The sequence below is a fragment of the Pan troglodytes genome, chromosome 1, assembly GCF_028858775.2.
Source record: "Pan troglodytes isolate AG18354 chromosome 1, NHGRI_mPanTro3-v2.0_pri, whole genome shotgun sequence".
Classification (NCBI taxonomy): Eukaryota; Metazoa; Chordata; class Mammalia; order Primates; family Hominidae; genus Pan; species Pan troglodytes.
This window is the reverse complement of record NC_072398.2, coordinates 73,721,446-73,739,183: the sequence shown is the minus strand read 5'-3', so window position 1 is coordinate 73,739,183 and position 17,738 is coordinate 73,721,446. Positions and strand designations below refer to the sequence as shown.

General features: G+C 44.4%; 1 protein-coding gene across 3 annotated transcripts in view; it reads right to left on the bottom strand.

The window, feature by feature from the left end:
- Nucleotides 1-17,738, bottom strand: part of TNR (tenascin R) — a 430,161-nt gene that overhangs the window by 38,843 nt on the left and 373,580 nt on the right. For all 3 annotated transcript variants that reach the window (XM_524977.7, XM_063795257.1, XM_024350209.3), the window contains 9 exons: nucleotides 13,083-13,172; nucleotides 11,750-12,013; nucleotides 10,885-11,154; nucleotides 9,576-9,695; nucleotides 8,531-8,677; nucleotides 5,480-5,599; nucleotides 2,193-2,336; nucleotides 1,377-1,507; nucleotides 267-399 (listed from right to left, as the gene is read on the bottom strand). In XM_524977.7, coding sequence (XP_524977.3) covers nucleotides 267-399; nucleotides 1,377-1,507; nucleotides 2,193-2,336; nucleotides 5,480-5,599; nucleotides 8,531-8,677; nucleotides 9,576-9,695; nucleotides 10,885-11,154; nucleotides 11,750-12,013; nucleotides 13,083-13,172 — 1,419 coding nt within the window. The remainder of the gene's footprint in view (nucleotides 1-266; nucleotides 400-1,376; nucleotides 1,508-2,192; nucleotides 2,337-5,479; nucleotides 5,600-8,530; nucleotides 8,678-9,575; nucleotides 9,696-10,884; nucleotides 11,155-11,749; nucleotides 12,014-13,082; nucleotides 13,173-17,738) is intronic.

Genomic DNA, 17,738 nt, shown 5'->3' with positions numbered 1-17,738 from the left:
GTGAGTCACTGCACCCAGCCAGAACCTGATGTCTTTACTTGGTGCATTTAATTGGTCCGGGTGGATCAGGGAGTTGTACTGCTGGTTCCTGTGGTTACCTTGTTAGTGAGAGGTTTCCTGGTAGGGGCTTGGATAGGGGAAAAAAAGGAGGAGGCAACTGAGCTTTTTTGATAAACTGCTCCCAGGGCAAGTCTCAGCAGAGGCTGCTGATGAGCCAAACATCAGGAAGTGGAGAAGAAGGCATCAAAGTGGCCATGCTCCCTCACCTGTGGTGAAAGCGGTGGAGGTGATGCTGCTCCACGTGGTGTCCTGTGCTGCCTGCAGGAGCACCGTGTAGTCTGTGTTCTCCAACAGGCCCTCCAGTCGAATCCAGGTGTCTTCTGCATCCACAATCAGCTCCTGTATAATGAGCCAAAGGAAGGGTGGTGGAAGGGAGCAACTGGCTTGCAATTTGGGAAAGTAGGGAAGGGAAGTCCAAATCCCATGGGCAGCTAGGTCAGTATTGCAATGGCCATTGTCATCCTCTCCATCCCACAATAAGGATTACTGCACCAATAAGCAGAGAGGAGAGCTCCCATGTGAGATTTACGCCAGCTCCTATCTCAGGAATGCACATTGGGATAAATTTAGGTACCTGCATCATTGAATCTAGAAGTCTTCAGATTGCACTGTACTTGCTTGAGAGCAGAGAAAGAACTGAGGAAGTGGGATCTAAGGCCTCCTTACTTCTATCAAGCAGACTAACTCTGCTGAAATGTATTCTGTGTTTTTGGTTTCTGCATATGATTTCCCTTTAAAAAGAGGTTGCTTCACTAACAAAAACTTGAAAATCAGTGTTCTGGATGAACTGTTTCAACTGATGAAATAAAACAAAAATTTGTTGTTTCTTTACTGTAGGCTACACAGATATCACCTTTATAATGCTTATCAAGAGGCATAAAAGCCTATTGAATTTGGTATCCAGCTCATGTTTGCTCAGCCCTGTTGTTGAAAAACTATTCCAATATCATGTACTTGGGAGTTTCCAATGTGCTTTGTGTCATTGTATTGGAAGCACCAGCACAACCCAGTGAAGTTGCAGGGGTAGAGACCCTCATTAGCTAGAGAAGAAAGCAAGCCTTGAGGAGGTTTAGTCCTTTGCCTCAACTTACGTAGAGAGTAGCAGTAGAGCTAGGACTATCATCCAAATCTTCTGGCTTGCAGACTAGGGCTCTCTCATCAACAGCAGGCTGGGTATCCTGGATGGGAAGCTGATGAGTTCCCTGTGGATTGCTTCCTTCCCCCTCCCTCCAATGTCCTGTGGTCACTCCACTAGTCAGTTTCCACATGGCCTCACTTGGAAGAAATGGTCTTTTCCCTTTCCAGCAAAATCTCACCTTGCGGCTTCCGTCGGTGGATTTGTAGGTCAAGACATAATTTTCAATCTCTGCCCTGGGAGGCTGCCAGGAGATCAGGGCACTTTGTCTGGTGACATCACTGGCTGTCAGGTTTGCCGGAGGGTCCAGGACTGCAAAGAGGAGAAAGTGCCAGGGCATGCCTGCCTCTCCAGCTCCTCCCCCTGCTTGATTTCAGGTATGGGTATCTGTTGCCCACCTCTTTGGTCTCAGGATTGCTCACATGCTGACCCCTGCTCTGGCTTGGACAGGAGCATAAAGGGTGCTCCTGGGTCAGATGATAATCATTCAGTGCCATGATCATTCTTGCAGCTACTTCCCCTTCCCTCACAGGGCCTCTAGGCTTGGGTGTGACATCTTCCACACTGACCTTCTATGCCTGAGATCCGGACCCTGATAAACTCTCATGTCTGCTTGTTCACTCGTGAACTTACGTTTCCACATATTACCTATGTCTACTTTCTCCTATTCATCACTCTACTCAGCAGCTCTTTCCTAGATATCTAGCCTTTTAATATCCATCAGACTTTTCTGGGGCAGATGCATTCCGAGTACAGACCTCTCTTGACCTGGTTCTTCTGCTGTCACCCAGGGTGAGAGCAGAAAACAGACATGTCTCTGCTGGCCAAAAGTTGCAGCTTAGTTTCACTGAATTTGGGCTGTAGTCAGTCCAAATAAGAACAGCTCATAGCTGCCCTGTCCAAAGCCTGTAAGTGATAATCTAGTCCACCACAAGAAAGCTGATCATTTCCACAAAAGTCCCCAGGGATACGGGTATGTAGGTGACCATGTACTCACGAGTAGAAAAGTTGGTGCTGATGGTGCCACTGGTGAGAGGCCCATTGGTGGCATACATGGTGGCAGTATAGTGGGTGCTAGGAAGCAGGTCAACAAGCCGAAATTCCTCACTGACTCCGTCAACAAGGATGGTCTCTCCAGCGACTGAACTCAAATGAATATGAATAAGGGTTGAATAAGGCTACTCAGTTTAGGAAAGATCTACCAAATCCAAAGGTATTTCACATGGATTTACTACTAGAGAATTTTGGAAAAAAATCTTTCATAGGTTATCTAGCTTAGTGTCTTACTCTTTGAAAGGATTCCCCTCTCATCTCATATCATAATTGAAAAAAAGTGTTCTTTATGTGCAGGTCAAATTGTCTTCTCTATAACTTCTATTCGTGTCTCTGGAGTTATTAAGGATAAATCTAGTCTTTTGTGTACATGACCGCTTCCTCTCCACCACCCTTCCTAATCAAGTTCTCTCTCCACTAGACTGAGAAAATTCAGCCCCCACTTCCCATCACATTTATGTGACAATTTTAAAACCTTCACAGTCCTATCTACTTTTCTCTGAACACGTAACAGTTTATCAATGTCCCTGCTAAAGTCCAAAACTCAGAGAACTGAGAATAATGGAGAGGTACTGACCAATGAAATAAACAGGGTCAGTCTGTGCTTGTGCCACTTATATTAATTAGTTAGGTTTTGGGAATGCCATGTGATATTGTTATCACATGCCAAGATTATTGCTAATCAAAGATCTTCTTTGTAACCACTCCCCCTACCTCTCAATCCAATTTTGTTAGTTGATTTTTTATACCCATGGGCAGAGCTTTGCATTTATTTCTATTGCATTTTGCCTCGTTGATTGAGTTTTGGGCCAGTGTTTCAGTTGATTAAAATATTTTTGAACTTGGATTCTATTGATCACAATTTTGTTTTATACACAAATTTGGTAAGCATGTCTTCTCTGAATTCATTCAAGCTGTTGATAAAACTGTTCATTAGTTCAGGGCCAACTCCTCTGTTGGGCAATTAGAATACTTGGAAATTATTTAATATTTAACAGTTTACTAGGCACATTTTCAGAATAGGTAGGGCTTTGAGATTTCAAGTTTCTTGTGGTCTAAAGGCATACAAACAAGTTAAAATTCAAACTAATGCTTAAGCTTTGGAAGAGCATGTATAAGGATATCATCTTTTTAATGTCCCCCTTTGCACACCATGCCATTGATTAATGCTCCAGCCATACCAAACTATGGTAGTTCTTCAGACTTCTTATACTCTCACATCTCTGCAAATGCCCACAGTCTGCTCTTTTTCTTGAAATTCCCTTTCTTCTCCTTTTCTTCTTTCACTTTATCTAAGACTTTTCTTCTTTCTTTCCCTCCACACATTGACCCTATTCATAGTAGCCCACTGGACATGGCCCCTGGTGTTCTGTGCATGTCTATAGCATACACTGCTCACATCAAGTTGTAACTATTTACTTCTCTGCAACATCATTAGAAGTGAGTTCCATAAAGATGAGAGCTCAGTTTTTGTTTCTGAATCCTTATAGCCTTATAGAGTGTGTGGCGCATGGGAGGGCATCAAAAGTATTTGTGGAATGAATGGAAGTTCATTGCTCTGTTAGAGCTGTGTGTTTAGTGTCTGTGAGCAGATGTGTCTGCCTGCCTTCAGGGAAGCTTTGACAGAAGAGATAGGGTTGAAACCACGACTTGAAGGATGGGTTTTCTAGTCAGACAAATGGGGGAGTTTCCTGGTGAAAGAAATAGCATGTGCAAATGCATGGAGGCTTGAGAAAGCATGGTGATAGTTAAAAAATGCGGGATCATGTTATGAAAGGAGGGGTGACAGGAATTGAGATGGATTGTGCATGCTCACAGAGGGGTTAGGACATACCCATAGTAATGCTATCCCTTCTTCATGGAGGGTCATTCATTCAGCTACAGGCCCAGCTACCTCCAAATATGACCTTTCATGTATTTTTCCATGTTAACTAAGGACTAAGTGATAAGTGGGGGTTTCTGATGCCTTGCTGAAATACAAATGTACTAGCAGGTTTGCCAATGAAAACAAAGACATAAAGTAGTTTCGATAAAACTTATTCTTGGTGAATCTGTGCTGCTATATGGTAATCACTAATTCCTTTTCCAAGTTGTTTAATTGTCTGTTTTAGTTTTTACCTTCCTAAGCTTTGACAATAAGTTTACTTCTTTGCAGCTTACAGAATTAGCTTTCTCTGTCATTTTTGAAAACCAAGACATCTGCCTGCCTTCTGTCTTCTGGTATCTTTGTTCTCTGGATTCCTGAATATAACCCAAAACAATTCTGTGATCACATGTTTGATGAAGGCAGGGAAATAACTTCCCTGAGCCTAGAGACTTGGAGGACTCAACACTATTTTGCTTTGGGCTTCTCTGTTCTGTTCAACTTCAAATGGTGTAAGGTGAAAAAGCATGATACAGAAGACAGTGAACTTCAAGATTTCATGTTAGTTAAACCTGTTGGACTGGATATGAATAGAGAAGACAAAAACACGGAAGAGTTTAGCAGTCCTGAATCTTTTGTCACCTGTTAGCCTGTACTCTCTGTTTCAAACTTGGTCCTATATCTTCAGTGTTTTTCTTGCTCTGCGAATATTTAGAAAAGCCTGCTTTCTTGTTTGTAGCATTTTGGGGGCAAGTCTTAGCTCTGTTCTGAGTTTCATCCTCCTAGGGCTATTGCTCTGTTTTCGTACTTGCCCTTGGTTACATGCCTTTCTTGTACCTTTCAGATTCAGCTTTCTCAGCTCCTAGATTTGATACAGTTTGCAGAGTTTGGGGATATCTTTTTTTTTTTTTTTTTTTTTTAGATGGAGTCTTGCTGTGACTCCCAGGCTGGAGTGCAATGGCGTGATCTTGGCTCACTGTAACCTCCACTTCCTGGGTTCAAGTGATTCTCCTGCCTCAGCCTCCCAAGTAGCTGGGACTACAGGTGTGCACCACCACTTCCGGCTAATTTTTGTATTTTTAGAAGAGATGGGGTTTCACCATGTAGGCCAGGCTGGTCTTGAACTCCTTACCTCAAGTGATCCACCTGCCTTGGCCTCCCAAAGTGTTGGGATTACAAGTGTGAGCCACGATGCCCAGCATAGAGTTTGGGGATATCTTGAGGGCTTCATAGTATACCTGAAGTAGGAACTTTTCTAATCTGTCCTTCAGATTGAAAAAATGTTTTGTTTATTCACATCATACTGGTCTGCAGCTCCAATTCCCACCATTCCCACCTGCCTGATCTGCAGGCCTGCAGACACCCACCTGCAAAGTGTGTAAGAACAATGACGTAGTTCTCCACCTCACCCACTGGTGCCTTCCACTGCAGCAGGGCTTCTGTTGGAGTGATATTGGTAGCAATCAGATCCACAGGGTTGTCCATGGCTGAAACAGAATAGATTATCAGTTACAGGTAAGAGGAGCTGCAGGATAGAAATGCAGGGAATGATCCCAGAAGTTCCACTCATGGTGCAAGACTGCTGCTGCACTCTACAAAACAAAGAAGTGAGCAGAAACCTCTTCCCTTTCTCCTCTTCTGGTTCCATCAGCCTCTTCCATTTCTCCCTGCCTCCCTTCTCTCAAGTATCCAGTTCTCCCGCAGTCGCCCCCAGCTCTTCCTTTTAATTAATTCAATAACTTCTTATGTGCAGAATACTGTGCCAGATACTACAGAGGATTTCAAGATATGGCTGGAATGAATTTTCAACATTTAAATCTAGATGGAGCAACCAAGAACCCACAGAAATTGTTATAATTTTTTAGTTAATGAGATAATCATACTTCCCAGGCTATTTGCACTTTTATAAATGTAAGGGTGTGCCTCGTGGAAAGATCTCTGTTGATGAGCTTCAGGAAGTGTGGTGGCAACTCCATAGGGGCAGGAGTATCCCCAGGACAGAGAACATAGAAGATCCACCCATGGAATGACTGCGTGGGCTCAGTCAGGTTGCCTCAAAAGTCATATCTGATTATTGGATGATTGCTTCACTGCTCACAAGTCTCACTCAGGACTGAGTCCTTGGTATTCTTTTTGTTGCATTAAGAGTCAAGAGGATTCTTCCAGGCTTAGGTAGGTCAAAAGGGCCTGTTAGAGGAAAAGATTGTGCTTGTCATAGGATCATCTTCCTAGTCTTACTTGCCCATGCTCTAAGTCTTTGCTTTATTACTGTGCTTCTCTTCCATCAGGTTAGAATTTATCACAAGTGGATGTTATTACAACAGTTTAGGTATCAGCTCAACCCAAGTGTCATAAAATTTACTTTTGAGAACCAAGATCTGCTGTGGATCTTGCCCTATTCCTAATTGAAAGTATTTTTTTCACTTGCCTATGTCCTTTATCACAAAGAAACAACCTGGACAATATTTTCATGTTAAAATTGGAATTGTATCCATAATCTGCATGTTCAAAGAGTTCTTCAAATGCAGCCCTTAGACTACACTTGGCTTGATCTATCTGAGACATGCATGATACCACGAGACAAACATGACACCCTGAAGGAGTACTCACTTCCAAAAGTTGTAAGATCATAGACCTCAACGTAAAACCACAACAAACATATAACAGCAAAATAAGACATTCTGGGGCAATCTAGTTATTGGAATTTGCCAAAATAGCTCTGCCTAGACTTAAAGGAGGGCAGTTTGGATGGGCATACCATTTGGGTTGGTGTACCAAATATCTGCTTTAGAGATACTAGCTGCTCATGACCCAAGGATTTTTTTTTTCTTTTGAGAGACAAGGTCTTGCTCTGTCACTCAGGCTGGCATGCAGTGGCATGATCATGGCTCACTGTAGCCTTGGACTCCTGGATTCAAGCGATCCTTCTGCCTCAGCCTCCCTGGTAGCTGAGACTACAGGTGCATGCATCCATGCCTGGCTAAAGAAATGAGTTTTTGACTGAAGTTGCTGGTCTCTTTTATCTTGGGGATAGGAGGCTCTTGAAATACATTTTATTGTCCTCAATGGGAAAAAGGCTAATTTCTTTAATATGAATTTCTTGGTTCAAGAAGGTGGGATAGAGGCTTCTTTTGGTGTATTGGACCTCATTTCTGGTCAACACTTGTTGATATTTTAATGGTCACAGGTAATTTAATAGATAGGGCAAAACTGAATGGCTGTGTTATCTGTTGTCATAAGCCTGGAAGGAGACTAGGGAGGATCAGAATATCCTGCGCTGTCTTTAGAAGAATAATTTTTGTGTTTGTGAAGGAATATTTCTTGGCCCATTGCCTTAGAGATGCTGTTTCTGAGCTTCCGAGAACATCTACGAAAGCAGTAAGGAATTCTAAAGTATATTTCCCTCATTTGGGAAATACCATTCTCCAGTGAAATTAAGCAACTGTAGAAAATCCAGGTGTTCTCCTAATGAGGCAAGCTGGATGTTTTCCCACGTGCTGTGGGAATGATGGCTTAACTAGGAGGTTTGGTCTAGGGTATGGGAATAGAACACTTTGGCTGTGCCTGCTAGTGAGTTCTGCAGTGAATCTTTGCACGTTCTGCCTGGTGTACTTGCTGAGGGGCCAGAGACGGAGGAGCAGTGGTGCTAGCAAAGGAGCCTTCTCTTCAGCCCCATTGCGTGGGCTTGTTTTCAAGAGGGAGGTCATGGGATTTGGACTACCTTTCCTCACTTTCCCATATTGCAAGCCAGTCTCTCCCTTGCACCTCCCTTCCTCTGGTCATTATGTAGGAGCTGATGGAGGATGCAGAAGACATCTGGATCTGACTAGCGGGCCTGTCAGAGACATGAGCTACACGGTGCCCCTGCAGGCAGCCCAGGATGCACACGGAGCCACATCACCTCCACTGCTTTGGTCCCGGGTGAGGGAGTTATGGCCACTTTGGTGCCTTCTTTCTCCCTGGAGCACAAAGCAAGAGCAAAGGCAGCTTCTTGGTGGTTTCTGGCTATATCTGATGATGAATTTCATGACCCCATTCCATTACTAGAATAACAACCCTTTTCTTCTCGAGGTGAAATTTTCTCATCTGAGTCTTTTACAAAATCAGATGAATGATTCAGATATCTGTTTTAGAATTCACTTCCATTACATGTCTGAAAGGGCACTGTTTATGTTGGAAGTTCCATGAAAATTCCTAACCTAAACCAGCAAGACTTCTAGAGGGTGACTCTCTAAACGTTTAGTATTAGGGAGGAATACTGGGGGAGAGAAATTGCAAATTGCCCTGCAAGACACAGTGAGTTGGAGGAGCACCCCGAAATGGAGCCTTAGCTTCCAGAACCTTTCTACAAGCCCGAACAACTTCACCCAGATCTTCAGCCAGGGTTCTGACTTGACACAGCAGGGAGACATTCCCACCTGTGTGCACAAGAGTACAGATGCGCTCGCTTTCCTCCCTGCCCCGCACGCTGTTGAGGCTGATTTCGTATTCGGTAGCTGGGTTCAGCCTGGTGATGGTGAATTCTGTCACAGTGTTGGGCACCACTGAGCTGTCTAGTCGTCCCACTGGAGAAGAGAAGAATCTACAGTTAAAATTCAGCAGCCCTTTCATCCAAGCAGCCTATGGTATGGTCTATGTCAATAAAGCACAGATGGGTGTGGGACTCCGCACTCAGTGGGGAGGGATGATACATGGTTCATGGGCTGGGAATGTTGGAGTGTGAAGAGGCTTTGCACACTGGTCTCACTCCTTCATTTTATGGGCTCCTTGGAGCAAAGAAAAATGACCTACCTATTAAGTGGTTTTCTAACAAGCTGGTCTTCTCTAAGACAATGACATTAAGGCAGTGTAGAGGGCACCGATGCAAGGAGCAGTCCCCACAGTCCAGAGACCGTGTAGTCTGGAATGCTGTCCTGTGTCCTCACTGGAAGTGAGTGTGCCCTCCACTTCCTTAAAAATGCCACATGTACCAGCAAGAACTGGCAGGATGCAGGTGAGGTCTGGGCCAATTTCCTCTGACTCATAACTTGTCTGGAGTGGCTGAAATGGGACCACATCACTGTGCTTCCCTCCAAGGCTCCATCTGGCTTTGCTGGGTCTTTAGCCATCCCTCTGGATCCTAGTCTTGAACTTCATTCTTGTAGGAATATTCATGTGACCCAAGCTCTTGGCAGATTCTTTTGGGGCTCTTTTTTTCTCAAGACACTGCCTAGATAATGGTGATCAGTTACCTCTGCTAGTGAAGGGCCTGCTCTCTGGGTGAATGTAATCAAGCCTTTCTCAAGAGGCATTGGTGAGTGTGGGGTTTCTTGGCTGCTCACCAGCCCACTCTCATTCTGATGCAGCATGCCACAGAGAAGAGGAAAAACGCAGGCAGGAGTGGATGTTCTGCGGGATATGCTAGTTCTCCCATAATCTTCACCCAAATCCTAGTATCTTTGAGAAATCAAATCACTTTGTTACCTTGGGTGGGTCGATATGATACTCGGTAGTAATCGAAAGATGCAACAGGAGGGCTCCAGGAGACCATCACTGAGTCCTTGGTCACATTGCTAATTGTGATGTCTTTTGGGGGATCAATTCCTACAAGGACCCAGTGATTGTGGGAAAAAGACAGAAAGCACAGTGTGAAAAAGAAATTCTTATCCCTGGTTTTATGTTGACCAAAAGCCAATGTTCTCCCAAAGGCAGACAAGATCTTTCCGTGTAATAGGGTATCTGAAAACCATGGTCAGGCTGATGTTTCACTTGAAACCTTGTAGGTATGACCAAAGCTATGTTCATGGAGAATATTTTAACAACATGAAGCCAAGCTGGCAAGCTCTGTACCTGTTACCTATCTGCAAGCCAACTAGGAACTTTTTTTTTTAAGTTCATATGTTTTGTTTTGAATTGGGAGAAACATAGGCATTTTCTCTGAGGTAATTTTTTAAGATAAACCAAATTTTGCCTGTATCTCTTATTCTTTAGCAGCCACCTTTGGTTTCAGTTTTGAAAAACTGCCTATTGACTGTACAGGGATTTCAGAGCACAAGTCCAGAACACATCCATTTTCCTAAATTGTATTTAATTTATGCTATGGGCTTTTTTTTTTTTTTTTTTTTACTGCTAGGGGATCACAGAGTTGATCAGCTAAGTGTTTAATCCACTTGTCCAGTTTGTGAGTTCTTGTTAGTAAGGAGGAAACTACCCAAACATACATATCTTCACCCACATGTACCTCATATTTGAAACTGTGTTTGGGAATAATGAGCTGGGACTGATCCAATTCATCTCTGAGTGCCTGTGTTTTCTAAGCAACATCCAAATCAACCCCATTCTCTGAGTGCCAGGTCACTACCTGATTGCATGCTAGTCCCATGTGAGACTAAGGAAGCATTATTGTATGAGTGAACTTTCTGGGCAGTTAAGAGATGGTTCTTCAGAATAGGAACAGGTGTCTCTTCACTGTAGAGGGATTCCTCTTGGAGACTAGCTTTCTCCAGTGCTTTTTTTCTAAGCTGGTAGTGGAAGGTCTTTTGGACAAATGCATTCAAGCTTTGACCTCCTCAAGACATTGACTTTGTCCCACCTTCCAAGTGGGAGTTTCTTATCTAATGCATCTTCTGCAGCACTGGAGGAAGTAGCTGTTTCAGAACAGGTCACAGACTTTCTGTAGCCATAGAGGAAATCCCCTACTCCTTGGGTCTTTCTCTTTTAAAATTTCATTGATTTGTTCAAGGCTACTGTGAGAACCCCTTTCATCACCTGCTGCCAAGTCCTCCAGCCTCACCTGTGGTGATGGAGCCCACAATAGGCTCAGAGGTCACTGTGCCATGGACAGCCACAAGGTTCACAATATACTCTGTGGCTGGTTGCAAGCCCATCAGGACAGCATGCCTCTTGGTGGCATCCAGGGAGACCTCCATCATCTCTTCCTCCTCATCCCTGGGGCTGTAGTTAAGAATGAGTCTGTCTGCTGGGGGAGATGGATCACTCCAAGTGATGTTCACACTGGAGGAGGTCACATGAGAAAAGTGCAGATGAGAGATGGGACGGAAGCCTGCAAAGCAAAGGAGATGGATGGTCCTGAAACACGTGAGGAGACGGGTCACTGGGCTAGAAGAACTTCTTGGCTAAAGGGACCTGCTCTCCTTGCTAATAAGGGCCACACATTCACCCACTAACCCAGAGATTCCACCTCCTCACCCTCCAGTGCTGTTCACTCCACTTTTTCCAATCCAAATATAGGAAAATGGATTCTGTTAAAATGAGAACTACTTCTGTGAGTTAATCATAATACTGAACCAGGATTGAAAGCCTGTATCCTGGAATGAATTTTATATGATCCCGTGGATCCTCTGAATTCCTACTGATTTACTGCAGCAGGGAAAGATGGACAGAATCAACTACTATGTCAAGGCCATAGAAAAGCCAGACACAAGTTTTCAGGCAGGTAACACTATTGCTCACCTCCCCTCTTTACTTCCAACCCTTCCCTCTTGATGCACTTATTAGTTTTTACTCTATCCTTTTCTACCCACCTCTCTTTTCTCCAAAGGAAACGGAACATTGGAAGAGTGACTTGCCTGGATGAATTTCTCACACTGAGATCCACTGATCCCTGAACCTGGCTGGGATTTCTGCTGCTCTGGTACCTGTGAAAGCATCCACAGTGGACTCCAAGCTCTGCTGCCGACCCCTCTCAGCAGTGACGGAAATGATATACTCTGCCCCAGGCTCTAGATCTGTTAGTGTGTACGAGGTCCTGTCCTTGGGTACGGTGACTTCTGAGGCAATCCCAGAGGATGGGGTAAAGGTAATTCGGTAGTGGTCAATAGGGCCACTGGCCTTGGTCCAGATGAGGGAGATGGAGGTCTCCGAGGAGGCTGTCACCATGAGGTCTCGGGGACTGTCAAGTTCTGTGGATTGACATAAATGGCCTATTTTACATGTGTTCCCCTGGAGGGCAGTATTTATTGGCCTGCTTTGTGTGTTTCCAAGCTATCAGCAGGCCTGCTGACTATGAGCACTAGCTTGTCATTGCTGACACTTATCTCATATTTTGCTAAGTACCTTCCCTCTGAATGATGGCCAGGGGCTTGGCAAATAGATGAACAATCTGAAGAAAGCCGTGATGAGCTCTGATACCACTGGATTGCATCCACCTCTGGGACAAAGCTGGCTGCTGATTTTCAAGCTCGCCATATTCATTTTCTCCCATCCTTTCTCAATGAGCCAATAAGGATAAAATGGTAGCTACCACCAAGTAGGGATATGCCATTCCTGGCAACAGAAGTGCACCACCCTCCAACCCTGAGGCTATTTTGACTTGTTCTAACCATAGCCAGGCAGGCAGCTATATCTGAGGACCTGGAGACCTTTGTCCATGTGGTTCTCTAGAGAGGCTGAACCTTGGGACAAGGACTGGTCTAAAATCCCTAGCCCAGCCCAGGCTGCTAGTACCATAGGTGCTGAAATGACTTTGAAATTTACCCAGGATTTGGAAGCAAAACTGCTGAATCCAGAGCAGCAAGGGTCTCAGCTGGACTTTTCTTCTGCCCTCAGATTTAATGGGTTGTTGCAAGTCTAGACCTTCACCCAAGTGGCGTTTGTGAGGACCTCTGTGGTGTATGCAGGGCAAGGATGCCCCATTCTGCCTGCTGTCGGGGTGGTCTAGATAAAAATATGGCCTGCAATGGCATCAACCTATTTAGGATTTTCCACCTCTGCTCTGTACAGCCCTGAGCAGCTCTTCAGACCACGGGGGACCGAGCACAGGTCTGTGGGGAAGAGGGTGACTCTGTCCTGCTTGTCAGAGATCAGGGATTAGGCATAGGGTGGATGTTGTTTCTAGGCTGACAGTTGTCACCAGAGCCCTGTTCACTGGAAGACATTGCTTTCTGATTAATTTTTGCTGGGACGAGCCTCCATGACTCCTTAGGCTTATAGGCTAACCTGGTCTTCTTCCTCAGCAGTCCTCCTACTCACCAGTCCTGGCATTCATGGTGGCTGGCACGCTTTGCTGTGAGTTCATGACGGCAGATATTCCAACTCCATACTCAGTGCCAGGTACCAGATCTATCAGTGGATGGAGAAACAAACATTATTCTGTGTATGGGGCAGGGCTAGGAAGGCTGAAAGCGGGAAGAAAATGATCTTAGACTCCTATTCATACCTTGTGTTTAGTCCTCCTTGAATCCTCTCCTAATTTGAACTATTAGGAAATCCCAATTTCACTATTTAGGAATCCCAAGTCAATAGGATGAGCCAGCCCACGCAGAGCTTCCTTCTTGCAGGCAGGCTGTCTGGGAAGGCAGTGAGGCTGCCTTGTCAGTGACCTACAGAAGTGTGCTCACCTAAGTATACAAGGACTCCTTGTATGCTTAGCGTCTCAGGTTGGCTTGAACCAGTGAGAGGATTTCTTGCTTAAATTGTGAATTTCGGGAGTATGTAATCAAGAGAGACAGTGGGGACATAGACCTGAAAAGCATTCCTTGAATGTTATATACAAGGACCAAGCTACACCTTTTATAGGAGCTGAGGCCATATGGGGACTCCTGGGTCCCTTCTAGGGAGCAACAGTGGATGGACTTTTTTTTCTAAGCACAGGGCTGTCAAGTAGGGGCATGCAGAAGTCCTGTTGCTGTAGGCCCCCCGCCAAGTTCAGTAATTCAGGCCTCAGTGTATCTAAAGCTGTGGATCTAATTTTAGAATAACTTTCAGGGGAGTCCAGGAAGACAGAGGAGACACAAAAACTGTCCCACTAAAGGGTGTAAGCTTCTCTGAGGAAATCCTTTGGGAGGTTTACTACAAAGGATCTCTGAGAACCTCCTAGAATATCTGGAATTCTCTAGGTTCTCTCCTTGACCTCTTTCACATTTATTTTCAGACTAACTGGTTTGACTGGTGTACTAGTTTCCTATTGCTGCTGTAACACATCACCACAATTTAGTGACTTACAACAACAAAAGTGGATTCTCTTACAGTTAGTTCAGGAGGTCTGCAGTCTAAAGTAGTTCAGCAGGGCTGCCTTCCTTCTGGAGGCTCTAGGAGAAAATCCATTTCCCTGCCTTTTCTAGCTTCTAGAGGTTGCCTGCATTCTTTGGTTCATGGTCTCTTAATCTATCTTCAAAGCCAGCAGCTTGAAACGATCAAATCTGTTTTCTCTGTCTGACTTCTGCTCCTATCATTGCATCTACTCTGACTCTGACCTCCCTACATCCATCTTATGAGAATCCTTGCGATCATGTTGGTCCCACCTGGATAGTACAGGCTAGTCTCTCCTTCTCAAGATCTTTAACTTAATCACACCTGCAAAGTCCTTTTTACCCTGTAAGGTGGTTATATTCACAGATGCTGGGGATTCTTTGAGGGCTATTTCATCTATTACAACTGGCATCAAACTCATTTTTATCTATTAGGACTGGGGTTGTAGAAAAACCCAACAAAGGCGGGGCACGGTGGCTCATGCCTGTAATCCCAACACTTTGGGAGGCCAAGGCGGGTGGATCATCTGAGGTCAGGAGTTCGAGACCAGCCTGACCAATATGGTGAAACCCCTCTCTACTAAAATTACAACAATTAGCCGGGTGTGGTGGTGTGCACCTGTAGTCCCAGCTATTTGGGAGGCTGAGGCAGGAGAATCGCTTGAACCTGGGAGGCGGAGGTTGCAGTGAGCCAAGATCATACCACTGCACTCCAGCCTGGGTGACAGAGTGAGACTCTGTATCAAAAAAACAAAAACAAACAAACAAACAAACAAAAACACAACAAAAAACCCAACAAAATCAAGTGATCACCCTGCGGGCCTCCAGTGGTCAGTCTGAGTCCTTCCGGTAGGCTCTTTTTGGGGCTTTGTGTGGGCTCATGGCTGATTGGAATGGTATTCTGTGTTTATATAACATCTGTGCTTTTCAAAATGGATTGTGTTTTAGAGTCTCATCACAACCTTGGGAGGAAGGTGGGATAAGCAGTCTTTTCTCCATCTATATTAGCTTCCTGTGGATGCTGTTATAAATTACCACACACAGTGTGGCTTAAAACAGACATGTGTCCTCCCACAGTTCTGAAGTCTGGAAGTCCGAAATCAAGGTGTCGCCAGGACCATGCTTCTTCTGAAGGCTCTAGGAGACCTAGGTTCTGGTGGTTGCCAGCACTCCCTGGCATTCCTTGGCTTGTAGTTGCGTCGCCCCAGACACATGTGTCTGTGTCTTCCCCTCTTCTTATAAACACACCAGTCACATTGAATTTAGGGGCCACCCTAATCCAGTATGACCTCATCTTAACTCTACTGCATCTCTAAAGACCTTATTTGGAAATAAGGGTTTGGGGTGGACATGCATTTTGAGGGGACTGTTATTCAACAGAGTACATCATCTTTTTATAAAAAGAAACTGTGGCACGGAGTAAGTCTGTGACCAGCTAGAGATGCCCCCCGGATTCTGGTCTCAGAGTTCAGGGCTTTTAGGGGGAATGGGAAGTCCTATTACTTCCTTCCACCGCTCAGGGCAGCTGTGGTTTCTCTGGAATCCCTGATTTTGATCGGAAATACTTTGAGCAACATTTCTTTAACAAACGGCTTGGCTTGGTCAAGAGGAATGCTGCCTGGCAGCCAGGGGGTTCTTCATCCCCTTCCTCAGTAGGCTTTCGTGCAGTCCATGCAATAAATGTTGCTTAAGCATGGCAGAGCTTACCAGGCCAGTTTCCCTCCCAGGAATGCAGTCCCGAAGCCCTGTCTGGGTAGGCATTCGAATCAGCCCTCTTTTTTCTCTTCTTGAACCAGCTCCCTTTCTTTCCCAACCCTTAATTCTTTCTTTCTCTAAAGTGGCAACACCAGTGGAGGTAAACTTTGAAGTTTGACAGACTTTGACGTCTGACATACTTATATTCGGTCTCTTTCACTTTTTACCTGTGTAATTTTGATTACTTAACATCTATGAGCCTCAATTTCTGAAGAATGAGAATAAAAACAGCATCTATATCAGAGGGTCATCATGAGGATTATATGAGTCAAAGTGTTTAAAGTCCAGTGCCTGGATCTTAGTGGTAGTAGCTAGTATTTTATTACTTTGCACAGAGAACTATTCCTGGATTTTGAGTACTTTTTTTTTTTGTTTTTGGTGAGTGGTCTCATCAACTACAAAAACTGCCCCAGGCAAGTACAGGCCGGTCCTGGGTGCACCTGTTGACTTGTTGTTATTGGTTTGCTGGGGCTTAGCCTGTTGGCTCTGTTGGAAACCAGTGATTCAGGGAGTCCAGGTGGCAGTGAGGACCTTGTCCCTGGCTGGGCCAAGTACCTATCTCTAGATTGAGTGGGTGATTGCAATACCCCCTGATCCATTTGAAGCACACATTTATCTCCATTAATATGTTCAGTGAGTTCCAGGTACATCCTTGGTTGCAGAAATGAGATTACCTTTGGGACATAAACTACTTTTATCAGGCAACTGATTAAGACCTTCAATTGCCTATAATGAAGTAGAAATTCTCCAACATAGATGAAGGGTGACAGATGGAGGGAGTAAGACAGAAATTATACGTTGCTAAACAGATCTAACATGTAACATTTTCATGCCAGTTTCTTATTTATGAAGCTTAAATGAAATGTTCAATAATTTACAATGGAATCATCTTCTCCCAGAAAACTGCAGAGCAGAATTTAATGTGTTCTCTTCCCAGGTTTTCTGTCTAGAGGATGGAAAAGTGGGACTTGCTTATAGGTTTGTGCCTGCTGCTTTCCTTTGATTTTCAGCAGCTTTCTTCCACGCTACAAGTGAATTGTTGCTCTTTGCCAGCAGGTAAGATACAGTTCTGCTGGAAAAAAAAAAAAAAACCACATGTATCTGAGGCATAGCCAGTGCACTTAGATATCAGCACTCTGAGTACTCCTAGGGATTTCTCACTTTTTAAAGACCCCATTGCTCTCTATCAATGCCCCCTTTATCTCTCCATCCAACTCCTGCAAGTGGTAACATATAAATGGCCCTGTTCCCTTTCTTAACAATAGCACAGAAAATTCATCCCATAGGAAATCACTACTCTCTGTTCCTTATAGAACTTTCTTTGTTCAACTTGGAGGTTGATGCTTTTCTCAACTCTTTCACCTCACACCCATTCTTCTTGGAACCCCTAAAGCACAGTCATCCACTCAACAAATATTAAGAGCCTCCTTTGTGTCAGACACAAGGTGGTGTGAGCTGAACAAGACATTAGCCTTGCCTTTTGGGGGTGAAAAGGAATCTGTGCTAAAAAAGTAAAATAATTATTTAGTGAGCACCCATAATATGCCTAGCACTAAGCTACACGGAAAAGAATAATGACGAAGGGGAGGGAAGAAAAAGAGAAGTAAAAAATGAAGACTTTTTGAGTGTCTGATGGTAAAGAGTTATGCAAGTATAACTGAGCTTCTTAAAGATTCACACGTTATTTAATTTCCCTGCAGCGCTACTGATAGGGTATTGCAGATGAGCAAACAGGGGCTCCAAGAAGTCTATTCCTTGGCCAAGGTCACAAAACTGATAAATGATACAACTAGGTTTGGAACCCAAGTCTCTTGTTTTTTTCTGACACATCATAGCATGGTTTCCATCCCTGAGTCTTACAGGCCAGGAGGAAGGAGTGGAGTAAGCAACTTGGAATTCGAGA